General features: G+C 38.9%; 3 protein-coding genes across 8 annotated transcripts in view; 1 reads left to right on the top strand and 2 right to left on the bottom strand.

Moving 5' to 3' along the window:
• Positions 1-2,970, top strand: part of eys (eyes shut homolog) — a 91,501-nt gene extending 88,531 nt beyond the window's left edge. The window contains exons 21-22 of the mRNA XM_036215525.1: positions 100-261; positions 1,561-2,970. Coding sequence (XP_036071418.1) covers positions 100-261; positions 1,561-2,753 — 1,355 coding nt within the window. The 3' untranslated portion in view covers positions 2,754-2,970. The remainder of the gene's footprint in view (positions 1-99; positions 262-1,560) is intronic.
• A 174-nt stretch (positions 2,971-3,144) lies between these two features.
• On the bottom strand, positions 3,145-13,178 carry phf3 (PHD finger protein 3). 6 transcript variants are annotated; one of them, XM_024296896.2, is made up of 17 exons: positions 13,028-13,178; positions 12,072-12,322; positions 11,280-11,393; positions 9,686-10,982; positions 9,222-9,498; positions 9,068-9,118; positions 8,821-8,872; positions 8,308-8,428; positions 8,060-8,216; positions 7,862-7,978; positions 7,380-7,502; positions 7,145-7,289; positions 6,879-7,065; positions 6,655-6,802; positions 5,890-5,979; positions 5,384-5,579; positions 3,145-5,289 (listed from the first exon to the last, which is right to left on the bottom strand). In XM_024296896.2, the coding sequence occupies exons 2-17, from the start codon at positions 12,304-12,306 to the stop codon at positions 3,665-3,667; spliced, it is 4,935 nt and encodes a 1,644-aa protein (XP_024152664.1). In that variant the 5' UTR covers positions 12,307-12,322; positions 13,028-13,178; the 3' UTR covers positions 3,145-3,664. The 6 variants fall into 6 exon arrangements, with proteins under 6 accessions (XP_024152664.1, XP_024152669.1, XP_024152666.1 ...); XM_024296901.2 differs by having other exon boundaries at positions 11,358-11,393; XM_024296898.2 differs by having other exon boundaries at positions 12,072-12,318; positions 13,028-13,170.
• Positions 13,179-14,666: 1,488 nt separating this feature from the next.
• si:dkey-103j14.5 (isoaspartyl peptidase/L-asparaginase) lies at positions 14,667-19,284 on the bottom strand. Its single transcript, XM_024297390.2, has 7 exons — positions 18,945-19,284; positions 18,052-18,242; positions 16,750-16,892; positions 16,350-16,513; positions 15,545-15,663; positions 15,206-15,316; positions 14,667-15,118 (listed from the first exon to the last, which is right to left on the bottom strand). The coding sequence occupies exons 2-7, from the start codon at positions 18,236-18,238 to the stop codon at positions 14,913-14,915; spliced, it is 930 nt and encodes a 309-aa protein (XP_024153158.1). The 5' UTR covers positions 18,239-18,242; positions 18,945-19,284; the 3' UTR covers positions 14,667-14,912.
• Positions 19,285-19,303: the final 19 nt, after the last annotated feature.

Genomic DNA, 19,303 nt, shown 5'->3' with positions numbered 1-19,303 from the left:
ACCTGTCAGCCAGAACAGCATCTTTCTATTTGTTTTTTATTTATTTAAGGACACACAGCCGTCCGTGTTCACTTATTCAACATTGTTTTTCTTGTCCAGCCGTGTCCATCAGTGATCCATTCTTCAGCTCCAACCAGTCATCATGGATGTCGTTCCCAGCCATGAGTGTCAGGCACAGAACCGTGGTGCAGCTGCAGTTTCAACCTTTATCACCCGATGGCATCCTCCTCTACACCGCACAGCATCTCAGTACCAGAGCTGGTAAAGTGTTTAACAGGAGCTTGTTCTTTGTTTTTCCCATAAACAAAATATTTACAATTTTACTAAAAGCTTATGTCTCCTAATGTCTTTCTAACACAACCCTTTTCGTAAAAGTTAGTAGTTCACTTTAAAAAAAAGAACTTTGGAACTTTTGATTATTGAATCCTAATCAAAAAAATGTTTTTTTCTTTGAATATCATTAAAATATTCTGGACAAAAAGAAAAAAAATGAAAAAAAATACTAAATTAATCCTTTTTTAAAATCTTAAATTTTAAAGCATTGCATAAAAAATCTAAATAACTTGTAAGTTAAAAGCTTGCTATTTTTGTTGTATAATTTGCTTAAAATAATAGTTTTAAGCCTTCCGCTCTCGTTGGCTTGTTTACATTAAAAGTGGGGTCATCTGGACCCCACAAGACATTGCGCTGCACTTTTTTTGTATCATTGATTTCTGAGTTTCACTAATGCCCATGGCAGACATGAAATCCTGTCCACCTTTGTCACATCAATGTAAGGGTGGGATCATCTAGAGATAGCAGGAGGTTTAAAATACTGTTTCCGATACCCCTTTCCCTTTTAAATGTCTCTTCATTTGGAGGGGTAGAGTAGAATTCTGATTCAGCCTAACTTTAACCTAAACATTTCTATAGAACTTAAACCAGCGGGGGTCCAAAAATGGTACAGTGTGGTGCAGGGGTGTCAAAGTAATTTTGGGTCAGGGGCCACATTAAACCCGTCTGATCTCAATCGGGCCGAATCAGTTATATAATAGCAAATATGGTCAACTTGTTATCTGTAGTTTTGTTTTCGTTTTTTTTTTTTTTTTTTTCTCTGTTGGAAAAAATACCACAACCAACCTAGTATCCTAATCACTTATTATTACATTGTTTATTATAATTATTTCTTGATTTCTTGTTATGCTTGTTTTGCGTATCTTTCGTTCACCCTAGTGGCAGAATTGTGCATTGCAGCCATTTCTTTAAAGAACCATAGGAATAGAAGCTTGCGTTTTTGTTTAACATCTTTAGAATTTTACTGTCTTCATGGCTGGGCCGGATTAAACCATCTGGCAGGCTGGATGGGCCTGCGGGCCATATGTTTTGCAATCCTGGTTTAGTGGGTACATTTTTTAATGGAAACGCTCAAAGTTGCAGACCGTACCTTATTGTACCGCTCAATGAAAACGAGCTTGTGGTACATGCTGTCATGACCAAGTTAATCCAGTATGCCTTTCTCAAAAAAGTTACCATATCACTAATGAAAAAAAATTGATTGGATTATTTTTTTTTCTCCTGCAGGGGATTTCTTCTGTCTCTCCTTGAGGTCTGGATTTGTCCAGTTGAGGTACAATCTTGGGGATGGCACCCACATCCTGCAATCAGCTGAAAAGGTGGACTCACGTGGCAGGACCTGGCACACGGTTAAGGCTGGCCGAATTGGCAATGAAGGCTTCCTCAGTCTAGATGACATCGAAGTTCGAGAAAACATCACTAAAGGAATGACCACCCTTGATGTGACAACGGATATATTTGTCGGAGGCGTGTCCTCTCTGACTTCTGTCCCCCCAGAGGCAACGGAAGCACACCCAGTTAGCTTTACCGGTGGCTTGAGAGAATTAATAGTGAATGAACAGGAACTGGAGTTAACGGACGTGGGGGCCGTTGGTGGAGCAAACATTGGAGACTGGGATGGGACGGCCTGTGGGTACAAAGTGTGTCAAAATGGAGGTCAATGCAAAGCAACAGGCGTGGACTCATTTATATGCATTTGTCCAACATTATGGACTGGCCCAGTGTGCAACCAGTCTGTGAGCTGTGCAAACCATACCTGCAGCCCTGGCTCTATATGTGCTCCATCTACGGCCATCTCTTACAGGTGCATGTGCCCCTTAGGACGGAGAGGAACACACTGTGACGCAAAAGCCTCCACAGACATTTTAAAACTGGTCGGAAACTCTTATGTGAAATACAAAGACCTGAGATTCACCAGTAGAAGCTTGAAACACACACAGGTTTCCTTCAGTGTCCGCGCAGACTCCAGTGACGGATTGATCATGTGGATGGGAAAGGCTGAACACGAGGATGACGACTACCTCGCCGTTGGACTCCAGAGGGGCCATCTGAAAATCGCTGTCAATCTAGGAGAGAGACTTTCCCTTCCTTTGACTTTGAAGTCTGTTTCCCTCTGCTGCAACAAATGGTATAATTTGTCCTTAGCTCTGAACAACACAATTATCCGTGTGTTCCTGGATGGGGAGAGGATGCTTTTGGAAGATGTGGATCCGTTTGAGCGTTACTTAGCTTTGAACTACGGGGGTCTGCTTTACTTTGGAGGTTTTGAATTATACAAAAACATATCAGCTGTCACCTTTGGCATGTTTTCAAAGGGCTTTGAGGGAAGTGTCAGAAATGTTTACCTGTTTGGAGAAACCAGGCCGGTGGACTTTCTTAAAAATAGTGAGGGTTTTAATATTTATGAGGGCACTGTCTAATACAGCTGTAACCCCTAACCTCTGAAAGATTCTCGTTTTCTAGGTTTAGATGATAGTTTTACTACTGCCTTTTAAAAACATGCTTGTACTTTAGAGCTTGATATTAAGTGCAAAGAAGTTAACTTTTCTGGATTTATTTTGCACCATTTGAGTTCAAGCTTAGTTTTTTGCTACACTGAGTTAAAGTTTTTTTGGATTCTTTGAAATAGTAAATAGTTTTAGCTTTTTTTCTCAAATGATACAAGGTAAATTTAATACCTACAGACAAATAAATGCCAGAAAAATGGTGCATATGTTGGCCCTAAAGATCCACTCAACCCCTTACTAAAGAGCAAACATTCCTTCTTTAATTTTTAACATATTTACAAAATCAATTCATTGTAATCAACAGTAAAAAAAAGGATTAGTTTTATTACCAAATGTACATAAACACAAAGTGCAAAGGCACACTTTATCTCTAATGTATATTACAGGTCAAAATGTACATTCAAGGGAAAGTAAGCATATAAAATATTAAAAGAAGTTAAATTGAGAAGAAAAATCGGCTGCTGTTTGAATGTTTTTCTTAAATAGGTTCAGTACATTCAGGCCACAAGTTGAAGCTTTTTCTCAGTCATACGCTAAAATACACCTTTGCTTTTTTCTGGTGGCTTAGAAATGTCCTCAATCCAGCAGCTCTGTGTAAAACTATTTACAATAAAAAGATTAAATGAAACGGCTTCATTTTTGAGATTTCCTCTTGGTCTGAATAAAAAAAATGGTTTATGTTAATAATCTAATCTCCACTTGAAGTTCAGCTGCACAGTTCATACACAAAGGTGGAAGTTCAATGGCGATGCATACAAATGTATACAGATAAAACAGCCGTCTTGATCAAAGTGTGCCAGCAAAGTCACCAACAGAAAAAGGTATTAGGAGTAACTTCTTCGGCTGTTCTCATACTCGGATTCCCGCCTGTGGTGGTGTCTGTCCTTGTGACGGCTGCTGTGATCTTCACCGTGGTATCTCTCTTTCCTCCTCTCGCCGCGCCGGTCGTCCGAGTGTCCGTGATGCCTGCTCCGGTCCCTGTACTTGTCTTCGTGGCTGTAGTCGTGCTTCTTCTCTCTGTCGTGGTGCCGGCTTTTTTTGCCGTGGTGGGGCTCTCTGTTGTGGCCGTGCCTCCCGTAGTGATCTCTATCGTCAGAGTTGCGCGGCCTCTCCCACGGGTCGCTGTATTGTTCGTGTGGGTGTTTGTGGTCTTTGGCCGGAGGCGAGCTTTGACCAGAAAGCTCCGACTGACTGTCTTGGTTTTGGGACTGCTGGTCGTCTGTTTGCGGGGTGGAGCTGGTGTCAGATGGTAGAACATCTGAGGCCTCACTGCTTCCGTGAAGCTGCTCCTGCAAAGGTCCTGAGTCGCCCTGTTCATTTTGGGGTCCAGAAGCTTCCGTGCTGCCCTCTGCTTGAGCTGTAGCAGAATGCAGTGTTTGCTTTTCTGCGGCGGCGGGCTGGCCTGTTCCAGGATTGTTCTTTTTAGTGAGAAACGATGGCAAAGCAGTCTGGTTTTGGTCTTTTGTTCTTGCCTGGGAGAGCTGCAAATATCCTTGATGAAAAGGCAACACTGGTTCACTTCTAATGCTGCTCACAGGAACCGCTTTAGGACTTGACGGATTCGGGAGGCTGGCTTTATCTTTGTGTAGCACCATTGTTTTGTCTTCCTGCACAGAGGAATATGCAGATTTTTTCAGTATTCCACTTAAAGGAGGCTTTGAGCTATTTGTGTGATCTAAAGCTGCCTGGGATTGCGAGGATGAATTTCCTTCAGTGGGTTTTTCACTTTCAGACAAAAGGCTAGCATCACTGTTTGTGGAGACAGCACTGCCACTCTTAGTAACACTTGCAGCCGCAGACAAGCCTGCCAGGAATGCTTCAGTTGACACATCTGGGGGTTTATCTTTCAGTGTGACTGATGCGTGATGGACCGTTACTGCACTATCCTTTTTTGAGGAGTTGTTTGGAGCAGAAACTTTCACTTCAGCTTCCGTTTTATTAGGTTTTGCTTCTTTCTTCTTGATGACGAAGCGAGGAGCAGCAGCTGTTGGACCCTTGGCGTTATCAGTAACGGCGTTTGATTTAGAAGGAGGCTTAATCTTCACCGCCTCATCTCCTGCTGTCATTGGTTTATCACTAAAGTCTGGCAGAGGTGGTAACTCTCCACCCCAGCCCACCAACACACCTGGGAGAAAGCGAAGTGGTTTTAGTGGTTCCTGACTACCAGGCTCCTCTGCTCCAGATGATTCTTCAAAAGACTCGGCGACCGACTCTTCTTCAGCGGTGTCGAGCGGTTTGTCCACATCTTTCTTGTTGGTAGGCATTAAGGAGGACAGGAAGTGTTTCTCTTCCTCCTCTGTTTCTCTGGTAGATTTTGACGGAACAGTGATGGGTTTAGTTTCAGGAACAATCTTTACAGATTCATTCACATCCACTGGAAGAAACTCCCTTTTTGGCCTTTGGCGAATTAGGAGTCCAAGCAGAAGATTACTGCGGTTGTTCTCCAAACCTGTCAAATTCAAAAAGAACAAAAGAAACCAAAACAGATGATGAATTATTTCAATAAGAACAAATAATTATCAGAGGAATTAAGTGATTAGTACCTGGTCCATCAAAGGGAACAAGCTGATGAGGAACTTTCTCTACAGAGCCCAAAGGAATGAGGTACATGTCCTTTACTTGTTTCAGGTTATTGGACACTACTCCAAAACGCTTGCGACTACTGAAGTAGGCATAAAGGAGGGTGTAAGAGATCTCATCTTCCTCCGTCTCAGGGGTGAAGCGAACCAGACAGACTTCCTGAAAAAGAAAAACAAACACAGAAGTAAAATTTTCTGGTCTTATGAAGTTTCCCCAATCTAACCTAAGGCCCAATCTGAATTATTCCCTTCTCCCTTTCCCTTCATTTAACCCTCCAAACGGAGAGCAAAAATGGCGAGCAATATTGGAGCTTTTCAGCTGTACAGTTTAAGCCAAATGCCAGCTCAGACGAGGAAAAAAATAGACATAAATTGGACGTAAGAAATTATTTTTTCATCTTCCCCATTAATTTAAATTAAATTCTCTGAGTTTAATTTTTTTTTTTTAGAAACTACTGCTTGAAACTCACTTTTGTCCCAGTTGCCCGAATCTTCTCCAAGTAGTCCCAAACTGTCTGAGGACTTATCCTTCCTCCAACCTGGATGCTGTCGGGAAGATCCTGAGACAAACAAGACAAAAAAAAAATAATCCAATCCAATGAAAAACCTTTAACACTTGTGTAGTTTTTACAACCAGATATCTTATGGATCTGTTCTGCTCCATGGAGGATTTGATGTGTTTGAGGTGTCTGTTGTCTTTAAATAGATGACCTTTTGACATAATTTTCCCTTTTATAAAGTTAAAAATTCAGCAATCAAATGCGTTAACCCTTTAACACTGTAGATTTAGGTCCAGTGTTGATGTTTGTTGAATTACCGTGATTCCTCAACCGTTTTACACAATTAGCATAATTTTACGTTTCCAAAGTGGTGAAAAGTGGCTTTGCGCTGATATGCAACACTTTAGAGAAGTAAATTGTTTACACAATTATTGTAAACCAGCTGATTCTGACATAAGAAGTCAAGGAGTTGCAGTAATTTAAAGAGCGTTTGTAATTCTGCTGGCATCGGCAACAGCTCCAGAGGAAAAAAAAAAACATTTAAAAATTTTTTTTGTTTTTTTACCTCATAACAGCTAAAAATGTCAACTATATAAAGGCAACAAACACCTCAAGTCTGACATTTTGGTCTATGTAAATCACATGTGCCAAAGTCCAGGCCCGGGGGCCGGATCCGGCCCTTGGGGTAATAATATGCAATATATTTTATAAAAATGATTATTTTTCATTCCTTACCTCTGTTAAATTGTCCAAAGCTCCAGAAACTGGAAAAGCTCTTGTCACAAGTTTAGCCACTGAGTGCATATGAATGAATCCTCGCCACAGCGGCTTCAGGTTGGACAGAAAAGCAGCCTCTTCATCCCGTCCACTTGCATGATCCGATCTGCAACAAACCACAGCAGTAATGCAGCAACTGCAGTCCGATGAGCTGCACGGGAAAGGAAGAAGGGGCTGCTTACCTAACATCAAGCCCTGACTTGGCATTTCGGAAGCTCTCCTCTAAAACAGTGAGGTGTAGGTCATCGTCGATTGCTGGGGGGTTTGCAACCTGTGCCTCCTCAGTTTTGGTTGACTGCCTCCGAACCACAGTGGTCGCTACTTTGGCTGCTTTGCTTGGTCCCTCTTCTGCTGGGGGGGCCATGCGACCTGAGCGGGGAGAAAAAATAAACCTTAAAGACAGAATCTACGGACCTTAAGATTTAGAGGACGTACTGACTCATTTTACCTGTGCAGATTTTGCAGTGCAGATCAAAAAGGTGAGACTTGTGTTGACTTGTAGTGTCCTTCTCTTTCTTTATGAGTTCTGCCTTTTTCTCTGGACTTTTGGGGGTTTCTGCTGGGACTTCAGTCACAACAGGAGGAAGCTCAATCTTAAAAAAAAAAAAAAAAAGTTGTGAAGCCGTATGCAATAACCAACATTTTCCTCATAGGTATATTTGTTGTAGGACTTCACCCCTCACCTCGACCGGCTCCGTTACTTTCAGTGGTTCCTGGCTCTCAATTTCAATTTCACCTTTGTGGGTGATTTTAGTGATGGGTCGCCTCTCTACCTCCCTCTGCTCTTTTTCAATCATCTCAATTGTCTGTAAAAGAAAGTACAAGTGTCTTACATATACTGCATACAACACATCACTTGAGGTATTAGATGCTCTGTTTGAGGTCATAAATATACATTTTAAATATTTTAAGATAAAGTTTAATCCCAAAGAGCTTTTAATATAAAGTTTTTATCATGGAGGTAAAATAAAGCACCCACCAATCAAAAGTAAACACATTTTTTTACTTAAAAAAAATTAAAATTGGGTGGAATCCAATTTAATGTACAACTAAACAACCCAACTCTCAGTTTTCAAGATGGAAACACAGCAGACTGATTTTGAGATGGTAAGTTGAAATCTTCTAAGGTAACCACCACTAGAAGTTTCAAACGAGTGTCACTTACATGTCTGTTTTCTCTTTGTCGCCAGGCAGCTAACTCCTTTGAGGCCAGCTCCTCAGGACTCATGCGGATTAAATTAGCAGGAGAGATTTCTCCTTTTAGAACCCTTTTGAAGAGGACCTGCAGAAATTAAAAAAAAGAAATTACTGTGTTTTTTTTTTTCCTGAAAAAAATGCAATAATTAAAAAAAGTCATACTCACGTTATTTTTTGTATCTTTGAGGTTAAAAATTAAACTTCTGTACTTGTTTTTGTATTTGTGATCAGTGTCTTTAAAGAGATGAAAGAGCTCCTTCTCTGTCTTCTTGGCAACCTCAGAGGCTCTCTCCACTGAAATGTGTAAATCTGACTCTTTTAACCTGAAATGAAAGATATCAATATGTGTTGTGATGAATCAAAAAAAATAGATGTCCTTAAATGTTAACAACTTGACTCATTTTAACTCCTGACCTTTGTGTGAGGATTTCTTTGAGGGAATCTCGGACACTTCGCCGAATTGCATCGACAGACACTGGTTTTTTTGAAGCCAAAGCTGTAGGCTTGTTTTTGGTCTCATGTTTTTGGTGAGCACCTGTAGGTAAAAAAAAAAAAAATTCTACTTAGAATTGTAATAAGACAACATTTTAACTAACTTAATAAATGAAGCACATTTCTACTCTAATTGCAAAAGAAATCCATGAAGACAGCCTTCACATTTTATATAACTGGTGAGGATAACCACACTTATGAGAATATAAGTATGTAATAAAGTAACAGATTAAAAAGATAAAGCATGATAAATCTTTGGTTCAACTTAATTATGTGCAGCAGTTTTAAAATACCAAACGGGGTTCACTTCATATTGTCTGCATGACTCAGACAGTGAGCTGCAAACTGAATGAACTCCGTCTGATCTTGAGCTCAACGCTGTGATAAAAAAAGAACAGTGGAAATTATTTTTACATGAACAGCTGGTTTATGCACCTGTTTTGTGAGTGACCTCTCTGGCTCCAGTGGAATGTCTTCTTTCTGAATCCTGTTTCCATGAGAAAAGAGCAAAAAGAGGAAGAACACTTTAAAACTGCTGAAGTTAGAGCTAATTAAACAAGTGTTTCATTTGAAATGAGAATAAAGCACTAAAGTGAGATTTTTAAGTACGAGTGCGGCATTTAACCACCAACCCATGTGGACACCTTTGTGCCGCCGTAGTAAAAGCAAAAGAAAAACAAACCGTTGTAAGGTTGGTAACACTGGCTATGAATAATATCAGAGGATGAGTTAGCTGAAGGAAACAAATAAAGCATTCACTTTTGTAAAGAATTTAAACTCATTGAAGGTAAAACCAAACTTTGCTTCTTAGTGGAACTCAGTAAGATCCCACTTACATTTCTTACTGGTTTGACCCCCCCTGGTGGAGGAGTCTGGGAGGATCCTGGGTGGGCTCTAGGAGGCAGCTTGTGATCGTGTACCTGAGTCTTTTCTTGAGTCTCGGACTTGGCAGCTGTCTGGGGTTCAGGCTCCACCTTCTTGCTTTCCTCCTCGCAGCATTTCAAGCACACATACATCTGGTCCTCCTCCTCCATCTCCCGTACTTTGGCCAAGTCGAGACCAACGCAGTCGCCGTGGAACCAGTCGTCACAGCGACCACAACCAACCATAAACCTAAAACAAATCATGAAAAAAACACATCATTTTTAAAGGTGCGCTTTTCATGTAAGTGTGGCAGGGCATTAAACTGATGAAGCAGTTTTGAGCTTAACTTTGTAAATACATGTGCTCCATCGTTGAAAAAAAACATGTTAAAAACACCAGAGTGGGTCTTTAAATATTTAGAGGAAGTGACGCTTACATGTTATTGTGGTGTTTTTTGCACAGACCACAACAGTTGTTTCCATCCCAGACACTCTCACTCGTCACCGGTTGCTCTTCAGCGGCTTCCTTCTTCACAGCAGGAGCATTGTCTGGAACGAAAAGCTGGGGTTCCTCCACCGAGATGCTTCTTGAATTTCTACTTTTCTGCCTCTGAAGAATCTTTTCTAGCTTTTTCAGTTTAAAATTGTCACTGCCTGCCTCCTGAGGGGGTTTTAAAGAATTGCCAGGATGGTTGTGCGTTTGGTGAGACGGTTCAACTTTGCACACATGGTGAGGCGCATTTGACTTGGTTGATCCCTGGTGATCCCCAGCACGGCTGCCGGGCATGTGGATCTTCTTTGTTGGAGAAACTGGAGATTTTGGCTCCGTTTTAACTTCACTGGAGCCATGGACCTTCTGCACTTTGGCAGTGTGCTCGCTTTGAGAGACCTCTGAAGGTCTTTTCAAAGATGAAACCACCATTTTATCCTTGGGGGATTTCAGTTTGTGCAGGTCTGCTCTTTCTATACTTTTGGATGGCTTTAATTCAGTCACTTTATGGTCCTTCATTGCGATGCTTGTTTTACATGGAACTAAGTCCTTGTTCTTACTAGATGCAGGCCCTGGCTTAGCTTTGGGGGTTGTTTTGACTACAGTGTGCCGCTTTTCTTTGTCCTCAGTCTTTTTACAAACAGCAGCTGTGTTATTGTGACTGCGGTGTGGGTGTTTGACATCGCCTGGCTTTTGCTTTCCTGTACCACTCGGATCTTCATGTTTTCTCTCTGGCATGGATGGGTTCTCCACACAGGTCCCGTTGGATGTCTGCACGTCGTTAGGGTTCACGTATGGGCCCAGCCCAAGAGCGACCTCATCAGCATCACTCTTTTGAGGATCCATCTCTACTATGCTTTCTGATATAGGGTTTTGTCCGCTGATCACAGCGTCTGGAAGCATGGCCAAACCAATATCAGACTGATACATGGTCTCATCCAAGCCTGCCAACTGGCTTATATCGCCACTTTGCATGTAAGAAGGTCCTGGAAGCAATTCAATCTTAAATCCTCCAATTGTAACTGTTAGTCGCCTCAACACAACTGCTGGACTCAACCACGATCCACCATCGAGATCATGAATATTAATGCGACCTCCTGAAGTCAGTTCCTTCTTAAGCTTGGGCCCTTTAACTCCTTTCTCGATAAGGAAGGAGTTGCGTAGCCTGTTGACTGGTTTTCTTCCTGGTTTTCCTCGAATTAAGGAGTTTGTGGGCATCCTACGCTTGGGGCCACTTCTGCAGTCTGTTGGGTAAAAACAAAACAAGTAATAAGTACAAGTCAAACTGATCAACATTTAAAAAATATTTTTGTCCTAATTTATCAACTTGATTGCACATGTATTTGCACATCTGCAATCCTCAGATTACATTTTTGGTGATCAAATCCTTTTTATTGTATTACAATTGTCATGTTATTACTAATATTGCATTAGTGCTTTACCTCAAAAAGATTAAAACAACTGTAAAATCCTAAATTTGTTTTCTATCACTTCAATTGTTTTACAAAATAATACTGTGTTGTTAGTATTATCACACTTACTCTGATCTAAGCTGACTAGATCTATCTTTGTGCTAAGGAATTTAACTTCAAATGAGGTTTCTGCAAGATTTAGCTCACTTGTGGTGTCTTTAGACGTGGAACCGCTGTCTGGACCTGTGGAGGAGATAAAAAATAAAAAATAAACCGTTAATTGAAGAGTAAATAAAGATGATCATTTTGGAAGCACTGTCAAGGATAAAAAAAAATCATCACAAATTGTCACATTTAAAAAAAATTATTTACGTCCGACCAGCACAAAAACTGATTTTCATGTTGGCCACCTATAATATGTCCAGCCAAGATGCACATTACCCACACATATTTTGTTAAATTTTGATGGGGGGGCACATATTTAAAGATAAACATGAAGTTAAAGTTCCATTAGTTGTCACGCGCCTAGATGTGTGAAATGTGTTCTTTGCAATTGATCCATCTCCTAGGGGAGCGGTGAGCTGCAGACACAGCCGCGCTCCGGAACCTTTGGGTGGTTTAGCCCTAACTTTAATCCTAACCTTAACCTTTCTTTTCGGGTCCGCGTGGCCAAGAAAAAAAAAAATCAGCACTGGCCGCACGTGTTAATTACGTGTGAATAGTCACTTTCTTAAAAAACATGGTATATCATTAGTACAAACACTGCTAACAGTGCTTGACCATGCACAGCTGTTCACTGCGAAGACTTATTGTGACTTAATGAGATTTTTCAAACTTAAATTATATAAATGACTACATAAAGTTTTTGAGTTAAAGCCATTTGAAAGCAAAAATAAGGTATATTTAGTATTGTGTACATACCTGCCGAATCAGCAATCTGAAAAGCGGGATCCTCATGGTCCAGCAGATTGAACTGAGTGTTTGCACATCCAAACATGGGATCTTTGTCACTCAGCATGTTCTTTAGAGAGTCTTCAGGTTTGTGTCCCGGTCGAAACTCATTACTGGCCTCAGATTCCAAGTTCTGACCAATTACCAGGGACTCATCCAACTGATCACTGGGTATTAAATGGCTTAAGGGGTCCACAATATCCATGAATGCTGCTGCCTTCCTGAGGAAACACAAACAGTTGGCAAACACGAAATGCATGAGTGTGTTTACGAAGTGTTTTATTAAGCTAATCCAACTATTCCTACTGCTGGTCAGGGGGAGGAGAGCGGGTAGGAAACAGTTGATTACCTCCAAAGATTAAAATCAAGGACTGTGGGGGCTACGCAGTCTGAAAAATGCCAAAAATAAACACGATTAAAGCTAATTTCCGTGAAGAATGTGACGGTGTGAAAAGGCAAGTTCTAGACTTATCCAAGAACTGCTTAAAAACATATTACTGCAAAAAACTATATGCAATTTAAAATAAGAATATTCCATTAAGGTGCTAACAGCTCCGCTAACGATGCAGCCCTCGATGCAATCGCCATCATGATGCTAGCACCATGCTAACTTAAGAAACAACTTTTAAGTCATAACGAAATGTTCCTTTAAACTTTACATTTATCTTAAACACTACAATTTGCAGGACGTATTTATGGTTTTAAAAGTTTTTCAAAAAGTTATATAACAAAGTGGAACAGACCGTTTGATGTAAAAATATGTGAGACGGGCTAACTAGTTAGCATTAGCACAGGCCTCAGATAGCAAGTTTGTTTTTAGCCCGAGCGCTGATACTTCGTTAGATGGTGACGCCCACATGCATACATCTCTGTACATGCAGCTGCACGTTTTAACATATCTAGTTATGTATGTTTTAGGCTCTCACCTCTCGGTTGTAGCGACGCTCCTGCTCACTCGTGAAAGGTTACATGCTAGCACAGCTGCTCCAAGCAACTTCCTCCGACTTAGCCGTCATTCGTGGCGCTGCTGCAAAACTCCTGACAACCAGCGATTCCTGTCACGTGGTTTCTGTTTACGATAGCATGATTCATTACAACCTGCTTTACAGTACGGGATACTGTATCAACTCACAGTACACATTCTCTTATTTATCGTTTAGTTTGAAAACATGTTTAGATGTTCATCAAATACATTTAACTATGCTCGAATAGTGAATTCATTCATTTCGAGCATGCGCAGTCTAATGTTATCATTGCAATCTGTTCCTAATGAAAACCTTTCATTTTAAATTGAGATTTAGTGTATTAAGCACTGTGATTATCAATAATTTTCCAATAATCAGGCAAGACAAATAAACTATTTTAGAGCCACGTTGACATATAAGTTTAAATGTTCTGACTTAAATAAAATATTACTCTTTAAAAGTAGCTTTGAAGTTGAGAAAAACCCAACATTTTTAGATTAAATTTAGATTTACACTATTTTTCACGCAAATATATATGCAAATAATAGATAACTTAAGGTAATACATATAATTGCTAACTCACATTTAATAAAGTATGACAATTACTACAAATCCACATGTTTATTATTTAAATCTGGAAAAAGGTAGTCTATTTAAGTGTACCAAAAGTATACTTAGTCTACACTAAATGTGAGACAATATACTAGAAGTTTACTTTAGCATCTATGTATTATTAATTTACAAAATGTCCATTTAGTCTAAAATATTCAGTTACACTACATGGTAATATACTTGTAGTTATCTCAAGCATGCTTAAAATAAAATTCAGGTGTGCTTTGTTATTTTTACTAAGGGCAGGTAGGGCTCAGATGGATTGTGTCCCAGAAATCATAGGAAGGGGACAGCAGGACACCCTCAAGATGTCCATCAGTCCATTGCAGAACCACATAGCCTTCTAGAAAAGACACTAACTCCCAATGGGTGATTTTAGAGTCATCACTTAGTCTACATGAAGGTTTCCTGACAGTAAAAAGATGGAAGACCCTGTCGCAATTCAAGACAGAAGCATTTTTCATATTGAAGTAACAGTGCCAGGCACTGCATATGTGTAATCCTACCATTTTATTTTTGGATGTTGTAATAATAATAAACTAGATATGTATATATTTCTTCTTCTTCTTGACCGCTTCGTCCCTTTCGGGGTCGCGGGGGTGCCGGAGCCTAACCCGGCTACTGATGGGCGAAGGCAGGGTACACCCTGGACAGGTCGCCAGTCTGTCTCAGGGCCTCAATCACACACCCATTCACTCCCACATTCACACCTAGGGGCAATTTAGAGTCACCAATCAACCTATGAAGCATGTTTTTGGATGGTGGGAGGAAGCCGGAGTCCCCGGTGAAAACCCACGCATGCACGGGGAGAACATGCAAACTCCACACAGAAAGGTCCCAGCCGGGATTCGATCCGGGGCCTTCTCGCTGTGAGGCAAGAGCGCTAACCACTGCGCCACCGTGCAGCCCCTGTATATATTTCAAAAATGCAAATAATCTTTCATGCTAAAGGAAACAAATTGTGAAATCACTAGGAATGCAGCAGACATTTTAAAAATGCACACTTAAAACATTTATTTAAAATTCACAGTTAGTAAAAATAGTTGTATCTATTAACACAATATTTTCACAACTTATAGGCTAAAGTGAAAATGTTCCAAGTGTAAAGTATTTTTTCTGGATATTATTTCAGTTACACATAAATTCTGATTAAAATGATAAACTAAAAATTGCTCACTGACCTAAACATTGTGAATTTAACATTTACTGTCAGAGACAATGACTAATGCTGCTGCTAGTTCAGATTCTCTTTCTTTCTTTCATTTGGGTCCAATCCACTCCACAGCACATCGTTTTCTGCAGCAGCCCAAGCCATTCGCTGTGTGGTGAAAGTGGCAGCCCACTTTCCTGACGGAGAAACTGTGATAGCACCTCCTGCTCCCTGGACACGCTCACCCATGTACTGCAGGGCCAGCTGTGAGGCATCTGCGACTGACTCACCTGTAGGAGAAGATAAATCACATCTGTTGAATCTGTTGCTTTATTCACCAAAACGAATAATGTATAATATTTTGATAACAAGGATACCTTGTTCAACATGTGAGAGGATGAGTTTGGCCAGCGTGACTTTGAGAATGGATTCTCCATGACCGGTACAAGACACTGCACCGCTGAAGTTGTCTGCATATGCTCCACATCCTTGTTTACAGCAAAGGAAGCAAAATACATTGCAAACAAAATGTGAAGAAAATGTTTTGTGTCTAATGTAATTCTGATACGAATATGTGAAAAAAAGAGAGACAAGCTTAAATTAATTGTGTACTTGTGGAAACTGAGTTTTAAAAGTGACAAACTGATGAGCTGATTTTTTTTTTTTTAATGAACAAAAATAATTTGGATAAAAAATGTGTGTATATGTAGTCATACCAATGACAGGCGAATCTCCTACTCGCCCAACCATCTTATTCCTAATCCCTCCAGTAGATGTTGCACATGCAACATTGCCGGAACTGTCAACAGCAACCGCTCCAACTGTATCATGAGCCCTTGTGAGAAAAGAATACACAAAATAACAGCACATCTAATGTGTATAATGCACTTTTTTTTACATATAATCTTTTGTGACTTTACTGATAAACTATTGTGTTTTCTACTTGATGAAAATAATTATTTTTAATGTTCAGATTTGTACCGTGTCTTTTTCAGAAACCCTGGCCAGCACAGTCATTGGTGATGTAAATTTTACGACTTACTTAATCTGTTTTTCAGGGTTTAAGACAATTTTAACCATAAGGTTTGACCTTTTTGTCTATATCCATGAGTCTTCCTGACATTGCAGCATTGAATATAAGCTGTACATAGCGAACCATATGATGAATGAAAGGAAAAATGATTTATGAACCAAATTAATAACTTACATGTCACCCTAAGAAACTTCTCTGCTTTAAATTTTACAGATTCCTTTTTTTTCTTGCATTGGGATGTATAAAATATTTTATACAGCACTGATAAAGGACATTACACTGCAACTAGGTTTATATTACTAACAAATCTTTTGGACTGTATGATTTCTTTATCAACTTTTTTAAAGTTTGCTTTTTTACAAATTTGGTGTTTCAATACATACTGATACACATTAATACTATATTTTTTTATTTAGACTGAGTTCATGGTGCTTAGATGCTACAATTGTACAGAGAGAATTGTCATGTATAAACGAACAGATACATACCACTGAGTGTTAAAATCCTCCAATACTCCAGTAACATAAGTTTTGTGTCTCTCCCATTCTTTCCTCTCAAATTCAGACACCAGTGTATCAGTAGGAACTGTGCTGAAGCCAACGCTCTCTGCAAACAGGTTTGCACCTTTTCCTGTCAGCATGATGTGAGAAGTCTGAGGTTTTCCATGGCAGGAATCATGTAACAGAACAAATATATAAATATAAAAGAGCTCCAGCATCACTTTTCTTTAAATAGACTTTTATTATTATTATTGTGGTAATAGACAACGCCTAAAGATATATTTTTAACAAAGCATTTATATACAAAACAGTATTATAAGTTCATTTAAATAAAAGTGTCATACAATGTTATAATTGAAGTGAAGAAAAATAAATAAAATAAACTAACCTTCTCCATTACTGCCCGTGCCAGTGATACAGGATTAGCAATATTCTTCACTGAGGACACAGCACCACAGTTAAGGGTTCTTCCATCCATGATGATGGCATCCAGCTCCACTTCTCCATCAATGTTTAATGTGGCACCATGTCCTGCAAAGACAGTTTTAGCAAATAAATTCCTTCAAACATTTTGCACTAAAAAAAATGCAGTTTTATAAGTGGCCACAAATCCAGTTTCACTTTAACTGCAACTTTTACAATTTCCACTAGATGGAGACAAAACTGCATTGTAACCTCGTTTTGATTTGCATAGCTTTTACATTTACTCCAAATTATTTACAGGTATCGTTTGACATGCAAAATCTCAAAAAGACATTACACATTGAAAACTTTTGAAGTTTAAACTGTAATGACATAAAATGTATTCAACAACACAGATTTGAATGATTTTGTATTTTGTAAAAATGCAAAGGTTCTGCACATAAGACAATTTCGTTTTACTTGTGTTTGTCAAGGACTGACTCGGGGAACATGTTGATAATTAAATATGGAAAGAAACAAATCATAAATGAAAATAATAAATGTTACTTTTATGATTGGGCAAATATATATATTTTTTATCTAAAGCTTCTTACCCATTTCTTAGTATCATATTAGTGGATAGAATCAAGTTGTGCTACAACTGATCTTAGACAAATAAATATACGCAATTTAAAGTAGCAGAATGATTTATCTGTTTGGGCAGATTTTCTATGGATGAAAACAAGTGACAAAATGACTTAATAGGACTAAGCAAGTCAGTGTGCACACAAGTTAATTTTACCAGCGAATAGACCTTGATGGCTTTGATTCTAGGGTGAAATGCTGCATAAAGATCTATATCTCCTTCCAGTTTTTTTAATAAATGTCTCAACACAAAAGTTCAGTTGTTTGTTGCTCTTGTTTTCATAAAGTTTCAAAATTTTGTACCTCTAAAAAATCTGTCATATACATGAGCTTGAAGTCTGAAGCAACACCAGCAGGTGGCAGCAGAGTGAGGCTAAAGCTGGACAATAAATTAAAAATATTATATTTGATTTAATAAAGAATTATTGAAATCATCGGTGGTTTTGATTCATAAGAGTGGACCAAACACAAAAATACGTTAAAAATCATGGTGCATGAAGAAAGACAAAACTTTTACAGTCTGAAGAAGTTGCTTAAATGGCTATACGTAAATGCATTTACTAAATGATGACAATTTCATTACCATATTGGTAAATAGAACATGGCAGAAAACCTTTGAGTATTATATTTATTTATCTTTTACCTGCATTGAACACTGTGTTATCCTCCAAAGATTTCACAGCTGCTTCCACAGCATCTAAAGCGCTTCCACCATTTCTCAGCACTACAAATCCCTTGCGTGCTGCAGTTTTCACTCCATCAACAGAAGCTTCGGCGAGCTCATCTGGTATGGCCCATGCCCCACCGTGTACCACCAGAACCGCAGACATGGTCCTGTTATGGAACAAGGAAGAAAACCTTGAGATCAATTTATAACATGAGCTCTGCAAGTTTTTTGGTTTCACTTTTCTCAAAAGATACATTCATGCAAATGAGTATAATGTAACAAATCATTTTAGGGGTTCTAGAGAGATGTCAAACATTTTATTAAACTGACTTTAAATTCCAAAATCTTAATAGCTGATTAAAGCTCGAACACACGTTTGACATTGTCCCCTTTAGTTCACGATTGAAGGAGCTGATAAACTGAAGATAACCGGGGTTAACAATGAACTTTGCAACCTGACGGATGTTTTACATGTACTATAACATCTATAATACCTGTTGTATTTAGCTAAAAAGCTAAACCAAATTACATTTGTCTTGTATAAGAAATGTAACTAATTAGTGTCTATGATGACTTTTTTATGGCTAAAAACATTTAATTTACCCAATCAAACTACTTTTTATTGTTTTTTATTTTTTATTTTTGCTTTGTTTTAATTAAAATCATCAATATAAAACAGTTTAAATCTATGCTAAATAAAAGTCCTAAAGTTTATTAGTCAAGTGTTATTATTATTGTTTAGTTTATTACACCTGGATCAACGTTGATTGGAAAATGAAATTATTATCAACAAATGTTTACTAATTATTTTACTCATATTCGACATTAGTGACGTTTACGCTGCAACACCACATTCACAGTCTGCTTACCTTCCTGCTGCCCCACTTTCAGCCACGAGAGAACAAAAAAAAGGGTCTCCCGATGTCACGTGACTCAGGCGTTCCTGCGCGCGGAAGAAAAAAGCCTTACGCAATACATTACGTAATACTGAACTTTCAAAATAAAATTTTCCAATACAACAGTTTTTTAAGCGGAACTGTAAAAACTAAGATTTGGTTGTCTTTTTAAGATAATTTAAAAGTTAATTAGGGAGAAAAATAGACGAGGATGAAGGACAAAAAAACAAACAAACAAAAGAAAAACTCAAAGTGAAATAGTCACAATGTCCTATGGTTATATTTAGGCTTACACCAGTTGAGAATAAAAAAGAGTCAAAAATTCAGAAGAA

The sequence above is a fragment of the Oryzias melastigma genome, linkage group LG15 (genome assembly GCF_002922805.2).
Source record: "Oryzias melastigma strain HK-1 linkage group LG15, ASM292280v2, whole genome shotgun sequence".
In the NCBI taxonomy this organism is placed as follows: domain Eukaryota; kingdom Metazoa; phylum Chordata; class Actinopteri; order Beloniformes; family Adrianichthyidae; genus Oryzias; species Oryzias melastigma.
This window is presented reverse-complemented; position numbering and strand designations above follow the sequence as displayed.